Source organism: Hydra vulgaris, chromosome 08 (genome assembly GCF_038396675.1).
Source record: "Hydra vulgaris chromosome 08, alternate assembly HydraT2T_AEP".
Taxonomy (NCBI): domain Eukaryota; kingdom Metazoa; phylum Cnidaria; class Hydrozoa; order Anthoathecata; family Hydridae; genus Hydra; species Hydra vulgaris.
In genome coordinates this window covers 32897501-32922289 of record NC_088927.1, presented here as the reverse complement: position 1 = coordinate 32922289, position 24789 = coordinate 32897501, and the positions used below count along the sequence as shown (strand labels likewise).

The window sequence follows — 24789 nt, the reverse complement described above, 5'->3', positions numbered from 1 at the left end:
AAACAAAATAGACATTTACTCTAAAGGATAAAGGAATCTAGAAATGCACTAAAAAATGTTTGATTAAACAAATTCTTCACAAAAAAAAAGAGCAATAAGATCTTCCTCGACGCTAATTAAAATAAATAGTGCCAATTAGACACTATAGAATGTGATTTCTTTAAAAGCAATTTATTTATTTATTTTAGATGCAATGCATTATTTTAAAAACAGAGCTATTTAGAATAGGTTAGGACAAATTTAATCATATAATTTTTGTTTTGTTTTGCTATTATTCAACTTAATCTTGTTGCAAAATATTTAAACGACAATTTTTAAATCACTGCAAGACTCTTGACGTCATGCTCTGAATTATATTCAAAATATTCTGAATATATTTTGAATATACTCTAAAATATACTTTGAAAAATTGTGCGCCTGATCTATTTCTATTAAGGGCCATATTTTGAGTATTTATGAAATAAAAGCCAAATATACCTTAATAGAAACATTGGTACTAAATTTTTAACTAGTTTTATTAGAGACAAGCAAATAATCGCGACGGTGGAGTACTGATAATTTAATAGTGATCACCTAATGGTAATCACCTAATGATGCGTGCAAAAACTTCAGTTCTTATTTACAGCATAAAATAGTTCTTACTGGTAACAATCAATAAAAAAATTCGGGGATTTTAGTATGGACTTATTTATAACAATGATAAGAGGGTAAAAATTTTCTATGATAGAATTTTTTTAGCAGGCGCAATTCTCTTAATCAAAAATCCAACTAGAGAAACAAAAAATTCTGCCGCTCTTATTGACAATATATTTACAACAGACACCTTTAATAAATCCTTTCAAAATGGTATCATAAAAATTGATATATCAGGCAGTAATGTAACAATCATATGGAAGAGTGGACAAATGCCAGATACCCTAAACAACAATAGAGCTCTAGATACATTAATGGGAAAATTTTACCTTACCTGACAAAACAACAACAATAAATGGTATTTATACTGGTGTAATTGCATACGCAGTCGATGCAATTTTTCCTACAATAAGTCCTACAATCTCTGGTCTGATTAACAGATTTCAAACATACGGAGTAGCAAACTTTATCAAGCTAAACACTGAGAAAACAGAATTTTTGATTTCTGGAAAAAGCAATATTTCTAACAACGTTATCCAAATTAACAGAGCTTCTATAAACCTTCAAAATAAATTAAAACATCTGGGTTTCTAATGGGATAAAGATACTAGCAAAAACAAAGTTGCGACACTCTAAAGAACAAATTTAAATAAGCGTTTCTCTCAGTTTCAATCGTTGCAATAACTAAACTAATCGAAAGTGGGATTCGTTACAGCCAGCCGTCAACAATAATCCATTTGTACAACACCTTAACTGGGCCGAAGCTTAATTATGGTCTCGAGCTATTCAAATATGATATTAGTTTTCTTAGCAAAATAGACGCTGTTGGAAGAGCAGTTTTAAAATCATTTTTCTGCATCTCGAAGTACAGTAAAAATTACCAACATCATTTCAACTATTCTGCTAGGAACAAAGTAAATCTTTTTATCAGGCTGTTGAAAAATCAAACTTGCTATTCACTGATAATCAATCAATTACAGGCAACACAGAATAAAAAATTCTTTACAAATGAAGTGTTTGAAGCCTGCAACATACTTAGTTTAAACTTTGTCCAGTGCATGATAAATGGCAAAAAAATTAAATTTATGCAACCTACCGAAGACCTGCAAACTGATGTTGTGTCAATATTGAAAGAATTGTTCCAGTTTTGAAATTTGAAAGAAAAGAGAGAGTCGTGTAAAATTTTGATGGAGGAGAATATACCGAAAAGTCTGACCCAATAATTTGTGGGAAACACACCGGCTGATTAAGAGCATTTAATGCTTTTACCTGTAATTTATTGCCTCGTGATAAAAAGAAAATCTAGATAAATAAAACACTTGCAGAGTTTTAATAAATTAACAAAGCGAAAAGATGAAAAATTATTAAATTGCATTGCAATTTAATTGCTTATTTTATTCAAAATTTAAAATTAAGTAAGTCGATGTACAAGAACGTTAAACTTCAAACTTTTAATAAGTTTATTTACAAAGTAATTTAATAACAGGTAAAATATAATTACAAAAAAAAACAAATTGTTCTTTGTTCTTTGATTCTTTGATACTGTTTTTTAATTTATTGGAAAAAATGCTTTGATTGTAAATTTGCATTAAGCAAATACTTTAATTTATTAATTTAGGCAGAATAATGCCTCGAGGTAAACTTAAAATATTAAAATTTAAATTTCATACGCTGTAAATGTACACAATCATTTAACTCTCATTTAGTTGTTTAAACAACTTTTTCTCCTGTATTTTAGATGAAAAGATTATATCCATCAGGGGCTGCATCATTTCTGAAAGAATCCTTCAGAAATGGTTTTCATATTGGATAGAGGTTTAAAATAAATTCTTCTAGTGTGCATAGCAGGATTAAAAGGAGGAGGGGCTGGGCTAGGTAGCCGAATCCGCGGGTCCCGCAGTTTTGGGGGCTCCGAGTCAAAATAAAAGATTTTTTTAAAAGAAACTTTGGAAATAAAATCTTTGATTCATGACATGGAAAAGGGCCTTGTATTTAAAAATACCCATAAGCTCCGAAAGGTTATAATCTGCCACAAACAAAATAAAAAATATATAGAAACGTAAACAAACGTATTTACAACGACAAAAAAAAAAAAAAGAATTTAAATATCAATTATCATTGCTTCATTAGAAGCACATCAACTTAAATGATAATGCAAATAACATTCATAATAAATACTTCGATGCAATTAATAAAATGGATGATGAAATTAGCAGCTCTTGGATTACTAAGAGTGTTGAAAAATCTTCGGAAATAAAGCAAAAGTTTTACATAAAAGTATTTAAACGCAAAATCTTCTGCAAATAAAAAAATATATGAAAATTATTATATATATATACATATATATATATATATATATATATATATATATATATATATATATATATATATATATATATATATATATACATATAAATATATATATATATTCATATATATATATATATATATATATATATATATATATAAATGCATATATATAAATTATGTTAGTGTATTCTACAAACAGAGTGCTCAATGTTCTAAAAGAACAGAGCAATAATAAATTTATATATGTATATATATATATATATATATATATATATATATATATATATATATATATATATATATATATATATATATATATATATATATATATATATATATATATATATATATATATAAGTTAAAGAGATCAAACTTCTTAATTCTACATTAATTTCTGTGCTTTGCCTTTGTGCGTTCTTTATTTAAGATTTTTGAAAAGTTAAAGAGAAAACTAGATATATATATATATATATATATATATATATATATATATATATATATATATATATATATATATATATTTATATGTATATATATACTAAAGCTAAAGAGAAAACTATGCATATATATATGTGTATATATATATGTATATTTATGTATATGTATATATGTATATATATATATATATATATATATATATATATATATTATATATATATATATATATATATATATATATATAACATGATGGTTATGTTACTGCCTCCAGATATACATTGATTTGGAGTCGTTCCTCAGGGGCTGTATCCGTAGTTTCTTATCATATGAAGATTAAACAACGTCACAGAAATATAATTTATATTGATGAAAGTGCTTTTATCATTATAAATGATTTTTCTGTAACGTTGTTGCAATGACAAGTTTAGATACCATGAAATATATTTTTCTTTCTTCTTTTACCTCTGCAGTATTGCGTCTTACACTAATGGGTCTAAAGATTTTATATAAATAATTCAATTTTCTTAACCATCACAATATTGGAGAGGCATCGGTATTAATTTCCAATTCTACTTTTAAATCTTGTAGATTATAGTTTCTGTTATCTCCAGTTAATTCATGCAGCCTATCTCTTATTTCCTCCGTACAACCTGACTGTCGAAAACTACCTTTAACACCAAGATTGATACTGCTTGTTGATATATATCGATGAATCAGGTCTCACTTTTATGCTCGAGTTCTGATACTTCATTTACACTTTTTCCTTCGTTAACTACAAGATTAATGATCAAACTTTTTACTACTACATTAATTTCTGTGCTTTGCCTTTGTGCATTATTTATTTAAGATTTTTTAAAAGTTAAAGAGAAACTAGCTTAAATTGTTTATAAGAAAGTTAAATTACGTGAAGCAATAAAAACAAAACTACAAAGAAAAAAACCCGCAAGATTGAATGCTAAATACTACCAGACTAAATGCAGAAAACTACCAGATTAAATGAATGAAATTAATTAATTATAAAATTAATTTGTGCAAAAAACCACCATATTAAATGCAAAAAATCATAGTATTGTATGCAAAAGCCGATAAATTTGAAATAAAAAAGGAATCTTTTACTAAATTTCTTGGGGGTTATCTTGAATAAAATAAAACAGGGAAGCCGCATATTGATTACATTTGCTTAAAAGTCTCTTTAAAGATAGAAATCCTATTTATGTAAAGGAATTGTTAGAACAAAAGTATTCTAATCCAACTCTATTACTCATTTATACATAGTTGTATTACTCAAGCTATGCTTGGGGGACTAGAAGCAAAATCAAGTTGCATGCTCTTAATCACACAATACGCTTTTTTTATATTGAAAATTATTTTTCGGATACTAAGTTATTAATTAAAGATATCAAAGCACTTGATCTTATAAAGTGAATTTATATAAAACTTTATGTTTTATGTTTCAATGTAAAATCGGTTTATTCCAAAAAACCTTTATTTACCTTTTAAACATAAATTAAGTATTCAATACAAAATAATAGTTTATTAAAACGATCCAGGAACGGGAATGGGGGGCCATACCCCCATCCCCTTTCCTGGATCCGTCAGTGTTTATTAATGGCCTTAAGTATATTTTAACTAATATAACATTAAATGGCGACAAATTTGATTTTGTCGTCTGGATCTTTTATCAGATACTAAGTTTTTTATTTAAGTCAGACTTTTTTTTTAATTTGGTGATTATATTCTCCTAATGACATTAAGACTTTAAATATATTCGCGGTCTTTATGGAATTACGACTAATAAATGCAAAACTGAATATGTATATATATATATATATATATATATATATATATATATATATATATATATATATATATATATATATATATATATATATTAATATATACAATTAAAGATAAACAAAGTTTATCTTTAATTGTATATTAAAGGTAAACTTACATTAACATGAACCAAAATTTAATTTAATTTTCCCTCAAAGTACGTTTATTGCGCAACGATAAAATATAACGCTTTTAAAATGTTTATATAAAAAATAATTTTTTTAATGTTTTTTAATGTATAAATTTATAATTTTTATGAATATATTTCCATATTTAAATTTTAAAGTATTTTTTCATTTTATTGTTAATATAATGAATGCAATAATGTAACGAAGTTATAAACAACAAATTAAGGAGTTTCAAACAAAATTAATCAAGAAAAAGTGTTTTAATTTTTTTTCATATTTTGCCCATTTTACTTTTATAAATAACATTTAAGTAAATTTTGATAAACCTTGTTTTAAATATAATTTATTTATAGTTTTTTTACGAAACTTTGCGTTTCATATATTTAAGATAAAAAAACAAATGGGTGTGCTTTTGTGTGTTATAGACAAGTTCGTGATATTTTTTAATAAACTCATCGTTGTATGACAGCATTAAATAGAATAAAATTACGAAATACTTAATCTAATGACGTAAAGTTTTATTAAACAGCAAAAAGTAATCCAAATTCAAAATAAATAAAATAACCTCTTTTCAAAAAATTCCCTTCAAAGGGCAACAATTGAGAATATCTTTTATGAATACCAAAAAAAGAGTGATTATAGACACAAATACCTATCTAAGCTAACAATATTTTACCTTTTTCTAAGGACTCGTTTAATCCAATAATTATTAGAAAAAAGAATGGGTACAAATGAGGCAAGAAGGAGCCCCATAAAAGGCTGGAAATTCACTGTAGTATCAAACTTTATGCAGTGGAGTTGAAGTGTGTTGCATTAATTTATTTCACTGTGTTAATAAGTTAATAAAATGGTAGATGAAAATATGTAAGTTTTTTATTGCAGTCGCTTTAAAATTTTTTTTCAATAGATAAAACAAAACATCATTTAAAGTAAAAGATAATGGGATTCATTTTTTGTTTTAATTGATTTAAAATATATTCTTTACAATCGTAAAAAACAAAATAATATTGATAAATAAACTTTTTTTTTCCTGTAATATAAATTAATATAAATAAAATTTACACACACACAGACACACAGGCACACACACACACACACACACACACACACACACACACACACACACACACACACACACACACACACACACACACGCACACACACACACACACACACACACAACCCCATTTTATAACACAGCATTATTTAGATGAAAATCTATAGCTATAGATAATATATCACATTGTTTTAGATAAGTGTTATTAAATATTCACTTGTTTTCTTTATTAAAATAAAGAAACAATTAGAAATTAAAATAAAGAAACAGTTAGAAACTGTTAAAAATGCTCTTTTTGGTAACAGTTTAGTTCTAAGCATAAAAATCGTTCTAATAATTTTAAAGATTTTTTTAAAAATCTTTTATATGAAAGTTTCATCGCAAACTTTATCCAACTTTACAATTTTATTATAAATAATTTTATTAATGACAAAAATTTATTTATAACAAGATTTGATTATTTCAATTTCAAGCTTTTAATGTCTTTGTTTATATTCTAACATGATAATATCATACGAATTATTTTAAAATCATTTGAAAGGTTAATCAACTCAATTCCCAAATTAATATCATAAAAATAAAATTAAACAAGGTAATACATTCAATAAAAATTCTATAGGAATAGGAACACCATTTCTAAATGATAAATTTTCCTATAATTCTTCAAGAACTTCATTAATTTGAGATATTTCATCACGGTTAGCATTCTTTCATAAAAATCAAATTGTAGTTTTGATTTTTCGAAAAAACATAGACATGGAAAGATTTTGCGCATAAGCTTTCAAGCATTTTTAAAACGGTGAAACATATGCTCTCTCTCTCTTTCTCTCTCTTTCTCTCTCTTTTTCTCTCTCTCTCTCTCTTTCTCTCTCTCTATCTTAATGGCACCCCCTTCCCACGTGACACCTACTTGCGCCGGCCCTGTATATATATATATATATATATATATATATATATATATATATATATATATATATATATATATATATATATATATATATATATATATATATGTATATATATATATATATATATATATATATATATATATATATATATATATATATATATATATATATATATATATCGCACCCGTTAAAGAAAAGGGACGTATGTCCATTTTTGCCAAAAATGAGATATTTGGGCAGTAAAACTATGGAATATCGTCCATGTTATCTTAAAGTATTATGTTTCGATTATTTATAAATAATGAGTTATTTACAATTTAAAAAAAGGTGTATATGCCATTGTGTTGAAAACCATTATATAAAGAGACAATACGAATTTTTTTTTTCCCCTTGTCTAAAACGGGTGCGATATATATGTATGTATATGTATATATAAATATATATATATATATATATATATATATATATATATATATATATTATATATATATATATATATATATATATATATATATATATGTATATATATAAGGTAACAAAAGAAAAATTTCAAAACTATAATAATTAAAGTATATGAGTTAATATTAAAACAAATATTTAACTTTTTATAAACACATCAAGCCTTTCGTAAAAAATCTTCAGCTGTATACAAACACAGAGCTCTTACGATTTTATATGAAAAAAATGTTTTAGTGTGTAAATATTTGAATATTATTTCTTATCTGCGTAAACACATCTTTATTAAAGGGATTTAAATCAGGTGAAAGGGTTGGCCTTTTCAATAATTGAATTTTGTTACTGGACAATAATATATGCATAATAAATGCGCTTCAACTAAATTTTCAATAGTTTAACCAGCTTTAAAGGTTAATTGCGGCGCGTATTTTCGTAATAGAACAAAATCTTTTCAACTTTTATAGAATATGATGAGATTAAAACACTTGAAGCTTAAACTTTAAAGATTAAAACACTTGATATTCTGCCTTATTAACTCTGTTAATAAGAATAAGTTATACACTTTGTAAAGTCAAAAAAAGTACTTTCTTAGTAGTTTCTTTTCTTACTAATGTGAAACCACTGCAACAAAATGGTTGTTTTATAAAATTCTAGTTTTGTGGTATTTAAAGCTCTGTAAAGTTGCAGCTAAAATTTTCATAAATGAAATTAATATTAAACGTCGTTTTAACTGTTTAGATTAAATGCTCTGAATTGTTTGTTATAATTTATACTTCAAGATGTTACCAAGGAATTGTAAAACTATCATCAACTACCCAATTACTTTTACCTATTTATGTTCTCATGTTCCTCGATTCTAAAATCAAATTGCCTTTTATCTTTTATAACTCGCATAAAGAAGTTTCGATACCAAAAGCTAAAGAAACTGCTATATAAACTAAACACAATAGCATTATGTTTTTCGCTTAGGGCAGCAACTTTTCGCTTAAAACTATCTTTCCAATAAATAGCTTTTTTTAACGCATGTGTTGCTTTTAAGGATACTAACAATTAATATGATGGATTTGGGTATACAAAATAATTAAACAATTGAATTCCAATGTCATCTTGCTGGATTTGTAGTTTGCTTGTAAAAAGGAAGAAGGGATCAATATGGTCTAGCGCAATCTTCTCTTGTTAAATTTCTGATTTCTAATAGCCATACTGTTATTTAATACTGATTCTTCACCTTTATTTGAACTATTAGCAACTTTAACTTCAGTTCCTACCACCATTTCTGCCATTACGTTAGATATATACAGACATAAAAAAGCATTTACCATTTAATACATTTTTACCACTGGTTTTTAAAAGTTTTTTTTTCATCAATCTAAGTTACTCAGCTCTTCATTAGCATTTTTTCTGTTATTTAACATTCAGCTCACCAGAGAATGCTTTCTTATCAATGAATTTAAATCCAAAAAGCTAAAAATTAAGAAAATTCTCCAAAAAGTACGTTCGCAGGTATCGGGAAAGCAGGTTACCTAAAAATGTACAAAATTGTATTTTTTTTTTTCGAGGAGAGAGGGGTGTTAAGAATGAGTACGTATGCCTTTTTTGTTTCTCTTCATAAAACTGGATTACTTTTTTTTAAACCAAGGCATTGAATTACTTAAGTTAGAAAAATTAATATTATGTGATGTAACATATATATTTCAAATTAACTAATATTTTTCTTTTCTTCCTCAACCTTACTACTCCTTGTTTGAAATGGTTGGATGAAAGTTTAGGGCTTTCAGGATGGTTTTGAATACCCTGAAAGCCCCTAAACTTTTATCAGCTAATCATAGAACTCTTTAAAAAATTTTCTATTTCCATTTTTTCATTCCTAAAGTGAAAAGTTTGGTCAAACATCTTTAACTTTTTCGATGATTCTAGACTTTCTTTTTGAAATATTTGAACAAATTTGAAAACTCCCTTTCTTTATGATGAAGAACTTTATAGCCTTTATTTTCCATACCAACTATGATGTATTTGACAGATCCAAACATTTATTTTCATCATTATAACAATATTTTTTTTTGAAATATCATTTTTTAAATGTTTACTACTTGTATATCAAATGGCTATAAACTAACGGTTTTAATCTTTAAACGGTTTTAACTTTATATCTTAAATTGGTATACCTTAATGGATTGTCATTACCATTATCAAATCACATAAGAGTTCTATTTTTTTAATCTAGTAGCAGGATTGGTACTCAAAAACTCACCTAAATCTCCAAGAGCAAATACCCACCAAAAACCCAATTTAATGGGTTTATGGTCTCAAATTTTTTTAATTTATGATTTCTACATTCATAAATTAATATCCATTAATGCTTAAAATTTGATGCGGCTCAGCAATTATTCGGAGCATTAATATTCATACTAGAAAATTTAAAACAAAGTCATCTAACAACTAAGTCATCAGAAATTGTTTGTAATAAGCAATTAAATGTCTGTAAGTTCGTATAAGCATTTCAGTTTTTTCTCTTCCTAAGCGATTCCTAGTTTTTCTCCAAAAATAGCAAAGGACGAGAAAAATCTTTCAATAAATCCAGTAGTAGCTAGACAAGTGTACAACTGTCGTAAAAATCTTACAAAATTTGCAGGCAATTTGGAAGACTTAGATTCCGTCATTTTTATAACTCTCCGCAAACTTGTTGCTTATTATGTGCTTCATACACTACCATTGAATAAATATTTTAGGAAATTATTTGCATCTTTAAGTTTAAGTGCATTGCAGTCTGGCATAAATTTGGATAGACTTCGTTCAACCTGTAAATAAATGACATCTAGTAGTCCGAATCACATTTCAGAAATGCAGACAATATAGTGTTTTAAATGTCATTCTTAAGCGTCAATAAGTAATGAATTTGTATCAAAATTAGATTTTCACTTATTATATTTAGATAAATCTTTTAAAAAAGTGATGGTAAAAATTAAAAGAAATGATTTTCAAGATTGTTTATAGCGCAATGGAGTACTAATTTTAAGGCCGAGAACAAATGCTGTATCAAGTTACCCACCCTTGCTAAAAAACAACAATCGTTTTATTTTCAGTATCAATTTTTTTAAATAGTTCTATTCATTGGACTTAGAGGCAATTTTACGGGGGAGGGGTATGTGTGGAGTGGAACACCCCCCTCCTCCTTCAAAGAGGGTGATTTTCCAGTTATTGTCGGGTTTTTTACGATTTTAGGCGGCTAGTCGTGTATTTGAAACAATTCAGTCGGGTAAATTTTAGTTTTGAGAAGTTTTTTTTTAGACGCTTTTTTAGAAGCTAATTTAATGCGCTATTTTGATTTTTTTTACATCACTTGAAAGCTCTGCGAGAGAAAACTTTATCGTTTGGTTTAGTAGTGAAATTTAGCGTTTCGTAATTTATGGACGATCCCTAATGATATCTAGTGATATCATTTTTTTGTTGTCAAAACACATCTCTAGTTGTAACTGTTCCACCATATGAAAGTGATTGTTACAACTATTAAACGGGGTGTTAGCCAGCCCTGTGGAACTGCGTATATCGCGGAATTCCCAATGGGCTTAAAATTTCTAAAATTCAATGACTTTTTTAATTTTTTTGAAGTAATAGGACAATATCTATATAAATTCCCAATATTTTGTATAATAATAACAATAAATATTACCAATATCACAAAAACGCGATAAAAAAATATATTCCTGGTTAACACCTTGTTAAGGTGCAATGTTACATGGTGCACCGTGTATCATGATGCCTCACTTTCCTCCACATACAAATTTATTTTGGTTGGACAAATACAGGAATTATTATTCATAAAATGTTATAAAACATGCTAAAAATTAGCTATTGTATTCTTTAAAATCTACCCTGTTGAGAGCCACTGACACATTTAACCTCTCTGAAAATCACATTTCACCTTACTGAAACGTCACATTTAACCTGTCTGAAAATTTTGCATTAAAATTGACCCTAAAAAAAAGAATACAAAAAGCAAAATAGAACTAGAAATGTAATTTGGTTCAACCTCTCATATAGCAAAAATGTTTCCACTAACGTAGGAAAAGTATTTTTAAAATTGGTCAATAAGCATTTCTTTCCCTCTAATAAATTACATAAAATTTTTAATTAAAATACAATTAGTGTTAGCTACAGTTGCACAAAAAATATGAAAAGAATTATAAATGTTCACAATAATGCTTTGTTAAACAAAAAAGAATTCCTAAACGAAAAAACTACAGAAAATTGTAATTGTAAACAAAAAACAATTGTCTAATGAGTGGAAGTTGTTTATCAAAAAATGTGGTATATATATGTGTTGTTTTCTCTAAAAATGTACCTAATAAACAATATATTGGCATAACAGAGGGTGAATGGAAAAAGCATTTTGCCAGTCATAAGCACTTTTAAAAAAATAAAAAGTATTCAAAAGTCACCATGCTGTCAAAATATAACAGGTGGCCCAAGATAAATGGCATAGGTAGTATTTTTATTAAAACTTCGTTATTTTTTTAGCTAGAACAGTGAATTTTTTTTTTAAAAGATTTATTTTTAAATTCTCTATAAATCTGTCTTGATGGCTTTGTTTTATGGTTATTAATTATATATAGATATGTAGATAATGAAATCTAAAGATTTGCAAAAGCTTGTACTTTCTAAATACCAAAATGGTGATGGTCCATCAAAAATATTTGCTGATATTAAGGGTGTCATTGGGTTTCGTACAATAAATTCCCCTGATCTCAATTCTTTAGATTACTTAATATGGGATGAACTCGTTCACCAAATGAAATGGAATAAAATTAAATCAAAATTAACATTAATTCAAGAATTTAAACGAGCTGTAAAAAACATTAGAGTAAATGTAGCTTTAGAAAGTTGTACAAGTTGGACCAATCGCTTATATCGTATGTCAAAAATTAATGGAGACTATTTACATTAAATAAATCATGTCATTTTGTAGAGAATTTAATAATAAATCTTTTTAAAAAAAATTCACTTTTCTAGCTTAAAAAATAACAAAGTTATAACAAAAATACTACCTATGTCATTTATCTTGGGCCACCCGTTATATGGGAATTAAAAGGTAAAAATATTGATGATTTTTTACTGAATTGGTTCGTCCTTAAAACAGCACCTGCATATAACAATTTTTCTAAAAAATGCATACTATACCTACAAGAAAAATTTGAAATAATTGCACATGCCAGCCAAGAATGCTTATTAAACAAAAAATTGGAATTCTAAATGTAGGCATGAAAATAAGTTTCTCTTAAAAAACTATAAAAATAAATAAGCTCTAATAAAAGTTACATTAAATCCCACTTAAAAAAATTTGTTTTTAAAAAAGCATAAGTAATCATTTCTAAAGAATCCTTTTTATAATAGAGTCAGCAAATTCCATGTGTGAAAATTTACAGTAGTTAAGACATTTGTGACTTCCTGTAATTAAATTTTTGATATAAATTGAAGTATTATTAATTTGATCATTCATTTCTGATGAGTCTTTATTGATGAAACACAGTGTTAAAAAATTTTTTTGTTACAGGATTTTCCAATAATTTATTTATATTTAATTATATATATATATATATATATATATATATATATATATATATATATATATATATATATATATATATATATATATATATATACACACACACATATATATGTATATATATATATATATATCCACTCTATCAAAAAAGTTTTCATCAACCTATCCTGTACATTTTTCAGACGCAATATTCAGCAAGTATATAAGCATATTTTCAGCTAAATTATATCAGTTAACTATTCCAGAAGTATTGTAAAAAAAGATTTTACAAAATAACAAGTGGAAAATTAAATACAACATTTAAAAATAAACAATGCCTCTTTTGCGCCAAAAAAGTTTTCATCCACTCTGCACTTCAACCTCAATTTGTTATTAAATCAGTATTAAAGTAACATTTTTAAAATATAAATTGGATTTAGAAAGTGTTTTATATATACTTTTTTATATGAATTTTTTATATTTTTTGTTTTCATGAGATTAATTATTAAAAATGAGAGTTGTAGGGGAAATTACATTGCTTATTGTTAAACTATAGAAGGAGGGAAAATGACAGCGAAATATAGGAGAAATAGTAAAGAAATCATGTGCAACAGTGCAGTCTGATATCAAGAAATAACAAATCACCAAAAAAATTTCTGATAAGCGACATACCGGACATTCAAATAAAATTCAAATATTGCATCTACAAGTTGTTTAGAGAACAGTCATCCAGAATTCTAAAATCCTAAGTGCTCCAAAACTCGCTGGAATGCTGCAAAATGATTGCAATTTAAAAGCGGATTCTGAAACTGTTAGAACAACCTTAAGAAAAGCTGGATACATTGGTAGAGTACCATTGAAAAAGCCCTACATCAGTCAACAAGCCCAAATGATAACACTTTGCAAAACTTCATATCAATAAACCACAGGCATTCTGGAAATCGTCCTTTTTTGTGATGAGTCAAAATTTAATGTATTTTTGTCAGATAAAAGAGTTAAAGTTCAGAGAAAACCAAATAAAGCATTTAAAAAACAAAACATGCTTCATGTTGGAGGAATTTTGTGTCCAACGGTGAAGTATGGTGGAGGAAGTATTTAGTGTGGGGGTGTATAAGTGCTTTAGGTATAGGGAACTTGGATTTCATTGATGGAAATATAGATCAAAATGTGTATTTAAACATTTTTTTTTACTGTGAAAAACAAACTACATGTTAATCTCATGTAGTTTATTTTTCACAGTAGAAACACAAGTTATTAAAACACTAACAATTTGACTTCGCATAACAATTTTATCTGAATTTTGTAAAGTGGATTAAAACTTTTTTGGGACAAAAATGTTTTTATTCCAAAATGCTATATTTTATTTGTGACTCTTTACCTTCAAAAATCTTTTTGTACAATTTTTTTTAAATGTTTAAATGATATAATTTAGTTTATATCATGCTTACATCTTTGTTCTTTCATCTTTAAAAAGTTACTGCATTTTTAATATATATATATATATATATATATATATATATATATATATATATATATATATATATATAAATATATATATATATATATATATATATATATATATATATATATATATATATATATATATATATCATTCCATTAACTCTACAAGATGCTTTGCTGCATATTGATTTTTTTATTTCAGTAAGGAAACAAATAATCATTAACAACTCAAAGTTATAAATCTTTACAAAGTGTTTTAATAGTGATTAGTAATGAGTTATTCCTTTGTTTTTTTGATTTGTTACTGAAACTAATGAGCTCCTTTGTTTTTTTGATTTGTTCCTGAAACTAAAGCTCTTTAAAAAGTAATATTTTGTCTTTATGAGTATCAGCTTTGCAAAGTTTATAAATTCAAAGTTTGTAGTTTTATTTGTAGCCCAGTTCTGTAAAACATCAGTAAATAGTTTTACAGATCAGGTTTTAAGAATGTTCTGGGACAACTTTAATGCCTAAATCTTGATATCATCAGCTTGGTATAAAAATGCTGAAATCTGCTAATATCAAACCCCCTCCACCAGCTTTAGAACTGCACTTTGCATAAAATAACATCAAAAAAACATTTTAAAAAAAAAACATACAGAAAAACATACACAAGCAGTGTATAAAAGCATAAGAAGTTGAATAGCTTTTAAACTAATAAACTTGCCATTTTAGCAACTTTTGTTACATTATAGTTTAGATATAAACATTTACTACAATATATTTTCATTAAGAAAGATAGAGTAACATGAATTTTTTCTGCAGAGTTCTATTACAGGAAATTTAACATGATAGCTTTATTCAGTAGCCATAATTTTGTTCCTAAAAATAAAAAGGATCATTTCATCAGCAATGCCTTGAATGTGGATGTGACCAAACTGGGTTGTGGCAGTTAGCATTTATTAGTCAATTCATTTTAAGTAACCATTTTGAATAACTTTACAAAATACTTCATAATATGCTAAACAATTTTTTTGGTTGACCTACCTTCTTTCCTTTTAATCTATTTATTTATTTTATTTATTTAATTTATTGTTATTATCTATTAAATTTTTTGTTTGCATTTTGCATTATGTTTCCATACATCTTTTTTTATTATTAACTTACTCATTTTTCTCTTACTCCAATGTTGGAGTTAGTAATTATTTTGTGTTTTTTAGTTATAAAATTATGCACATTACCTGATAAATTATAAATAAATATTTAATTTAAATTTAAAAAAATAAAATATCTGTATGTATTTTTATAATATATTATTATATAGACCAAAATCAGATGTGTATTCTGACCCATGGAATGCTATTGCTGCCTGGTTTCTTGGACCACGAGCAGAAAATAGAGAATCCTTAAATCGTCTTGTTTTAAGCACATTAAATTTTTATGAAGATTGCAGAGAGAATTATTATCCTGCTGATCCATGTTACATCACTGAAGAAGTCAAAGCATCTCCTGGATTTCGTGGTGAATTAAAAGATTTAGAAAAGAAGTTAGGAGAACTTAATAATGAGTTGACAGATTCCATTCCTTTTTATAGTACAAGATATCAGGTTAGAATATAATAAATTATATTTGTACATTACATTAAATAGAAAAAAAAGTACAAAAATTGATTAATTAAATTATTAAATATTAGCACTGTGCCAATATTTGAAAGTTCTAAATACTAAATTACTAAGTACTAAAATACTAGACAGTGCAAATCATCTGAATTATAAGTTTTTAAATAAAGTGTCTATAAAAAAAGAGCTAAATGTTTCCCACCACATTAGGTCAGTTACTGCTTAACAGAGAGTGGAACTACAAATATATTTATTATTATTGTTATTATTATTATTATTATTGTTATTATTACTTATTTAGTATTAATAGTATTAGTAATAATAATAATAACAATAGTAATAATAATAATGATTACTGAAAACATTTATAAGATTTCTAAAAATGTGTTAAGATAATAAAATTTTTTATCAAAGCACATATAGTAGGCACTGATTTCTGTAAAAAGTTTATTGTTGTGCTTGGATTAGTAAAGGGTGATGAGTAATTATCCGGAATGAGTTGAAAACAATATACCATTAGTGTTTAAAAAATAAAACCCTGCATATCTTTAAGAAACTAGGTCTAGACTTCTGAACTCATTGTAGGATACTAACTCATGTGCTTCGAATACTAATCAACTCAGAAAGAGAATAAAAAAATGTTCAACTAAATTTGATATGGAACCCATACAAGAGCTTAGTAGAGGAGTGAAGTGTCAATTAGATTGTGTACAAGACGATTGATTAAAAAATTGAAATAAGCATCAAATAAAAAGCTTAAAAAATGATACTGCTTTACCGTTTGATTCTGTTTCTATTATTTATGGCTCCATAAAAATAAAAGTAGTATCATATGTACATGATCTAATCGAGACTTCATCCCACTTTAGTTAAACATTTTTTTATTTTCTCTCTGAGTTTTTTTTTTTTTAACATCTCTGCTTCCAACAAGGCTGCAAGTAACCACTAATTAGAGTTGGAAGTTACTGGAAGATAAAAGTTGAAGATTATAGAACAAGATAACGATTGACAGATGACTTAAAGGATTGCAAATTAAATGAATCAGGAAAGCAAGATGAAGGAAGCGAATTCCAAAGAACTGATGTTTGAGGGAAAAAACTAGACAAATAAGAATTTTTAAAACACCTGAAAATCACAGTAAAAGGATGAGACTTTATTGAATTACAAGTAAAACAAGAATGAATTTCAGTAGATGGCACAAGAGATGCTAGCACTTTAGAGCAGTACCCATTATAGAATTTGTAGAAAAGAGAAAGAGAAACAACATTACAACAATGTGATAATGGTTGGATGTTGGCTGAAAGAGCAGGTCCAACTATGTTTACAATGCGTTTTTGCACCTTGTCTAAAAGAGAAAGGGCATCATTAGAAGATCCGCCCTAGATATGGCAACAGTATTCCATACAAGGCCGGATTTGAGATTTATAGAGATAGATAATAGAATTCCAAGTAATAAAGTGTTGAGCTCAATAAAGAGATGCAACCTTAGCAGATGCTAATTTTGCAATCAATTTGATATATGGTTTCCAAGAAAGATTGGAAGTAAGAGTTAATCCTAGAAGATGAAGGGTAGATGACTCATCGAGTACATTATCTTTGTTGATTAGTATTTGAAGTTGATTAGTATTTGAAGCACACAAGTTATTGTTCTACACTTTCCTTTTTAATTGAGTCCAGAAGTCCTTAATACACCTAGTTTCTTAGAGATATGCAGGGTTTTATTCATAAAAAAGTTATCATCATTTTCCATAATGTCCACTAGGTAAATCTGGCTAAAATATGTAATTGTGATCAGAATGTTTCAAGAATGGTATCAATCTAGCTTCTAAACATTCTTCCTTATATACATACTGGTTAATTGCAAAGTCACTTTCACTAACCAACAATTCAGCAAATTCATTACACAAAAATGCTATCTAAATTAGTACCTTACCTTCAATCTTAAGAGTTTTTGCATATTTTATTGATGGAGTAACACTTGTTTTATCATCAGTATAATAGAATCTATTTCCATTAATATTAAAATGTAAAAGTGTGAAATAAAATTCATTATCCATAAAAAAAGTAAAACAGCATTTGCTTCTTGCTTCTTAAGATGGTGATGTTAACAAAACTTCTATCTGGTATTTTAGTTTTTTTGAAACAATCTCTAGTTTATGATTTAGAACCATTGAAACACACAGTTAATTATTGAATTTTTAAACACATGGTTAACTACAATTGAATTTTTTAGCTAACTTTCTTTTATTGTTTTATTGTTTTTATCAGAAAGAATATTTTGCCTGCTTCTGGTTATTGATTTGTATTAATTCCATCTTCAGAATGCTGGATTGTATAATAAATGGTCAATTTGTTTACTCCTTCAGCTACAAAATTATAAACTCTGTACTTCTTTCCTTCATTTATATTGTTTTCATAAAACTTGTATATTTTTGTAAGAGCTCTTTTTCAGACATGGTTTATAAAACCACATTTAAGATATTTACCCCCACCCCACATGGTTTATAAAACCACATTTAAGATATTTACCCCCACCCCACATGGTTTATAAAACCACATTTAAGATATTCACCCCCACCCCACATGGTTTATAAAACCACATTTAAGATATTTACCCCCACCCCACATGGTTTATAAAACCACATTTGTGTTTCCTAAAAGGAAAAGGTCCTCAATTTCTAAGATATTTACCCCCATCCCACTGGATCTGTCACTGTTTATAATTGAAACTTTAAAATAATTTGGAAATATAAATATGATTTTTGTAGTGCGTTTAATCTAATGCGTTAAATCTAGTAATAAAAACCACATAATTGCCCATGTGCAAAAAATGACCTATTTATTTCAAATCAAAGCCATTCTGTATAATAACTTATCACCCATTATGTTGAATAATTTGTTGTTGTGCTGGGAGTATGAAACCTAATTTGTTTTATTAAAACAGTGAACACCAAAACTTAATTTTTTACAATTTAACAATAATGTTCCAAAAGCTTGAAAAAGTTTAGTAAAAGTTTGTTTTAGTTATTAAAATTTATTTTAAAATTGTTTATTACCACAATATAAATAATTCAATGGAATAAATATTTATTTTTACTTTGTAAATTAGGGGCATATGACATGGGAAACAACAATGCCAGCTACTCTTGGTTATTTTGCTGGAATGTTGTGGAATCAAAATAATGTTGATTCAACAGCATCTCCTGTAACCACTCAAATGGAAATTTTGGTGGGAAAACATTTATGTGATCTCATACAATTTCCACAAAATGACCTTGCACCATGGGCACACATAACTAGCTGTGGCTCTGTTGCAAACATTGAAGCTTTATGGTCAGCAAGAAATCTAAAGTTTCATCCATTGGCAATCAAGGCTTGTGTTATGGATGTAGATGCAGACCCTAAATTAAAAGGTTTGTTAAATTATGCATTAAAATTTTTGTGTTTTAATTAATTTTATGTTTTGCCCAGTATAAGCAACTCTTTTCATTTAATCAACACTGTTACATATTTTACTGTTTGTCTGCATGACATGATTTATAAAGTAAGAAAAAAGTTCTTGATTTTTTTTATTTTAATGTTCATAATCATTTTATTTGAAAACTATTGTTTTAGTAATTATTATATAAAAATAATTAAAATATTTATCAAGGACTTTTATTTTTTTATTTTAACTCTTTTTTTTTTTTGTCTATTGTTATGAAATAAGAGTTTATTTTTGAAACAAAATTCTAAAAACAGTTTTTTTCTTGTTTTTGATGCTGTTGTCAGGATTGTCAGGAGTTCTTTTTGTATTGCTGGTATATATTGGTTAAAAAAATGTTTTTTTGTAGAATATTATTTCAAAGTAATGTTAAATTTATATTTTTAGTTTGTTTGAAGTTTGAGTTTTAATAGTAATTATAGGGTAAAAACAACAAATTAACCTTGAAAATGTCTCTTTGCTCTCAGGAATTCCAGTACTCCATTTAGTAAGTGACAGAGGTTGATATTTGATTGGGGCCGGGTTTGATAATATATAGCTGGGGCCGGGGCTGGGTTTGTGGATGGGGCTGCATAAATGTTAATAAATCCTAAAGTATATTTTTTAAATTCAAAATTCATGTTATATTTTGTATATATATGTATATATAAACATTATTATGATCAACATGATAATCATAATCATCATTATTATCATAATGATGATGATGATGATCATCATCATTATCATCATCATCATCATCATCATCATCATCATCATCATCATCATCATCATCATCATCATCATCATCAACAGCATAAAAGAGAAAGGCTGAAGCCTTATGATAATGATCATCATCATCAGGCTTTGCCTTCCTCTTTTATGCTCTAATATAAATAATATAGAGCTTTTTTTTTTCTTAACTAAAGCTCATTCAAACGATGTTTTGGAGTTATAGAGTTGAGAGAGGGTTATAATTGCTATAAAGTAGCCTCCTCATCTGTAGTGGCCTTCTCGGCCTTGAGGAGGTGAATAACAAAAAAAAAAAAAAAAATGTAAGGCACTCTCTTCAAGTTTTCTAACTTCTACCACTACCATTTCCTACTTAAGCTGCTACCTCTCTACATGCTGATACCTAAATAACTTTAATCTTTTCTAACAAACGTTGTTTGATACAACGTTTTTTCTAATCTGTCTTAGATTAAGCCTCCTTTTCTTGTATTGCTAGAGCCACACCACACTCCATCTGATCATCTTCGGCAAATATTGCACCATATAAATACTAAGGTTTACAAAACAATGAAGGGATATTGTATGCTACCATCTAAATAAATAGAAAACACATATGTTTATATCCATAATATGTATGCATAAAGTACATCTTGGAAGCTTTTATTCTTCCTGGAATAAAAGTTTGGAAGCTTTTATTTATTCTCTTCAATTTTAAGTCAAGCCTCTACTCCACATTTTTCACCACCTTAAGCAGTTGCTTTATTAAACATTAATCATATTTTTCATCTTTTTTAAAGGAACATCTCTCTTAAAAACAAATGTCCTCTTAATATTGCAAGAAGCTAATGTAAAAAAGTCCTGTCTGATGTTAATCTCTGCTATTCTCAGTTTATTAAATCTTGTAACTTATTTCAGATGTTAGGTTCTAGAGAGTTTTGGTTAGCCTTTAACAGTGTCATTAACTAAAGTAAGTCTAAATTTAAAGCTCTAATTCAAGGGTCTGAACTTTTTAATTCTCCCTAGAATAAAGCAGATTTATTTGCAAAGAGATTTTACTCTAACTTGACTCTTGAATGTAATGGCCATACTCTTCCTGACAGTTAAACAGATTAACCCATTGTTAAACATCGAAGTCACTCTGGCTTCCACTCCTAAAGTTAATTCTTATTTAAACACTTCTACAGTTTGTGCTCCAGAATAGATTTCCATCATAGTCTTAAAAAATTGTTCTCCAGAACTTTCTTTTATTTTTGCTAAATTTTTAAAAAGTGCTAAATAAGTCGTTCTAATTACTCAAAACTCTAAAAAACGTTTTGACCTCTCCAACTATCCTACCATTAGTCTTCACTCTGTTATTAGTTTCTTTATATAAAGGTTTTGAGGTTGTTAAACTATTTCTTTCTAACTACAGTAGCAAAGTTATTCTTGAAGGCATACACTCTTCTTTATTTCAAGTAACTTTAAGGGTACCACAAGGTTCTATCTTTGCTCCTATATTGTTTCTTATCTACAATAGCGTTCTTCATGGAATCTGAAATGGTTCTATTTGCTGATGACTCAGCTTTATACTCTTGTCTTGACTAAAAATCTTCACCTTTTGATTGCTTAGAACAAGATTTTAAATCTGGTCTCTCTTCTGTAACAGCCTAAGGCTTGCAGTGGCTTTTGGATTTAAATTCTGGGCTTAAAATCCAGAATTTTTGTTAGACAACAAAACTCATTTACTTCAAAAAAATATTGCAATATTGTTGGCATTCCTATATTGCCAAATAGCAACCCTCTTACTCTCAGACAAAGTTTAAAAGCACAATATAAATGTACCTGTTTTATCTGCCAAGCTTGAGCCACTCTCCCATTGTTGTTAGGTTGCATTTTCTTTCTTTTTTCTACAAATACAATCATGGTAAATGCTCAAATGAGCTATCATCTCTATAAGGATACACCAAAACCCATTCTTGCTTGGCTTTTTATTCAAGTTGCATCCTTTTACTGTATCTATCCCTTCATGCTATAAAAAATTTTATTAATCAAGTTTTTTTCCTTGAACATCAAAAGAACTATTTTACTCTTACCTATTTTCATTTTTTCTTTTTTTTGTGCAACTTTTAAAGTCTTTAGTTATACGTTTCCTAGTATTTTAACTTGTTCTCTATTTTAAAGTAACTCATAACTTAGTAATGGTTGCATTATATTGGAAGTAAATTAGAGTTCAAAAATATATATAAATGTATGCCAGTATTTAATAAAAAGTAAATGTAAGCATAAAATTATAATATTTAAGTATTATAAATTTTTTTCTAGCCCCGGCTATCAACCCCTGCTAAATCTTATAAATTTACCGGGGGCGGGTTTGCAAAAAGTCTCATTTTTAGCTGGGACCCAGGCCTAGGTTCTTGCTTCATTCCATATTGCAATGTTTGTTTGATTTCTTTGGGTATATCACTCTCTGAAAGTATGACTTTCACCATTTTATTTTGCATTTGATTTTTAAAATTTAATATCTTAAAATGGCATAGTTCCTGGATATTGACAACAAAAGAGTGTTAAAGTAGAGTTTCAGTTATGAAAGAATAATGTATGATTTATTGGTCAATCTAACTTTATAAACTCATATAATGATTGTTGAACTATTCATTTTAACAATCTTAATTTTATTACTGATAGAGAACCAACCATCATTTTTTTTTTAACATGAGTTGATAATTGGAAAATTGGGAAAAAATTGATAAATTGGAAAAAAGGGTAATTATAAATATCTATAATAGTATTTTACTTCACATTAGCAATAGGCTGTGAATGTATTTGTTAATAATTTCAAATCGCAAAAACTTAAATTAAGTCTAGTTTTAAAATTGTTTTTCTTAATTATTTCAAAATATTGTAAATGTTGGTTGGTTCCCTATTGCATGACAAGGTCCAATTATGACAATGATCTTGTCAAAATCTTTAATAACATTACTGACTGTGCTAAAAATGCTTGAAAGGAAACTTTAAAAACAAAAAACCAATTTATGGATTCAAAATATTGGTGGACCTGAATTTTTGGATTCAAAATATTGGACACCTGAAGTTTCATAATATTTAAACTCTCTTAATTTTAATTGTTATTTAATTGAAAAAAATTTCTCAGATTATTCAAGTTGGCTCAAAATAAAAAAATTTGCAAGTAATACAGTTAGTTGAAAAAGCTAAAAATAGTAAGCCTAAAAAACCTTTATATGTATTCCATTGTTTAAATAAAGATAATTCAAGATTATTTACCATAAACAATAAAAAAGAAAAAGAACCTGTCACTTCAGAATTTGCAAGCAACTTTGTATATATGTATGTATGTATTTATGTATTTATATATGTATGTATGTATGTATGTATGTATGTATGTATGTATGTATGTATGTATGTATGTATGTATGTATGTATGTATGTATGTATTTATATACTCACATGCTCATATATACTTTCATTTTAGCTGGTGCCAATATGCCAATTTACTTGGCTGAATTAGGGGAGGCTATTCCTCTTCAAGAATGTAGTCAATGGCAACTTTTAAACTTGGATGTTGACACAGTTTGCAATCTTACATCTGATTTGGAAAAGTTTTGTAATCTTAAAAACTCTGAATTGATTGACTCGGCACTCAAGGTATAGTTTTTTGTAATTTTGTCAAATTCGAAAAAAAAGTTTGAAAAATTTTAATCATGAAAAGATAAAAAAAAATACCTTTTTTTTCAGGAATTTTTTTTTTTTTTTTTATAAGAAAAAATACTGAGCTTAAATTATCATAATGGAAAAATCTATTTTTTTTAGAATGTTTAAAATTATATAATAATCATTGCAATACTTTACTGATAAAACAATGTAACTATATTTAAAAAATTTTGTATTTATTGCCATATTAATATTTTTGTGATGCTGATTCCCAATACGCAATGATTTTCCTGTATCATTGTCAAAAAATTATAACAACTTAAGTATTTCAACAAAGTTTATGATATAAAATACAGAAAAAGGAAGGGGGGAAAATAAGAACTCCAATATCTGGACATATTATCAATTACTAAATATAATTGGTAGTCCATGACAGGTTGCCAGTGTCATTGTCACCATTAAATATGATTTTGTTTGACTATTCGCAACTTGTTGATAAATTCATTGAAGGATTGTAAATTATTATAAATAAATGCACAACAACTTTTGAAATTGATATATCTTGGTATTTAATTTTAT

At 26.9% G+C, this 24789-nt stretch overlaps 1 protein-coding gene across 2 annotated transcripts in view; it reads left to right on the top strand.

Moving 5' to 3' along the window:
• The window catches only part of LOC100204510 (L-tyrosine decarboxylase), a 47646-nt gene that overhangs the window by 13294 nt on the left and 9563 nt on the right, over positions 1 to 24789 (top strand). The window contains exons 1-4 of one of the 2 annotated variants that reach the window (XM_065803466.1): positions 5912 to 6209; positions 16073 to 16355; positions 19477 to 19780; positions 24032 to 24204. In XM_065803466.1, coding sequence (XP_065659538.1) covers positions 6193 to 6209; positions 16073 to 16355; positions 19477 to 19780; positions 24032 to 24204 — 777 coding nt within the window. In that variant the 5' untranslated portion in view covers positions 5912 to 6192. Of the gene's footprint in view, positions 1 to 5911; positions 6210 to 16072; positions 16356 to 19476; positions 19781 to 24031; positions 24205 to 24789 lie in introns of those variants that run through there. The other variant, XM_065803465.1, reaches the window with a different exon arrangement.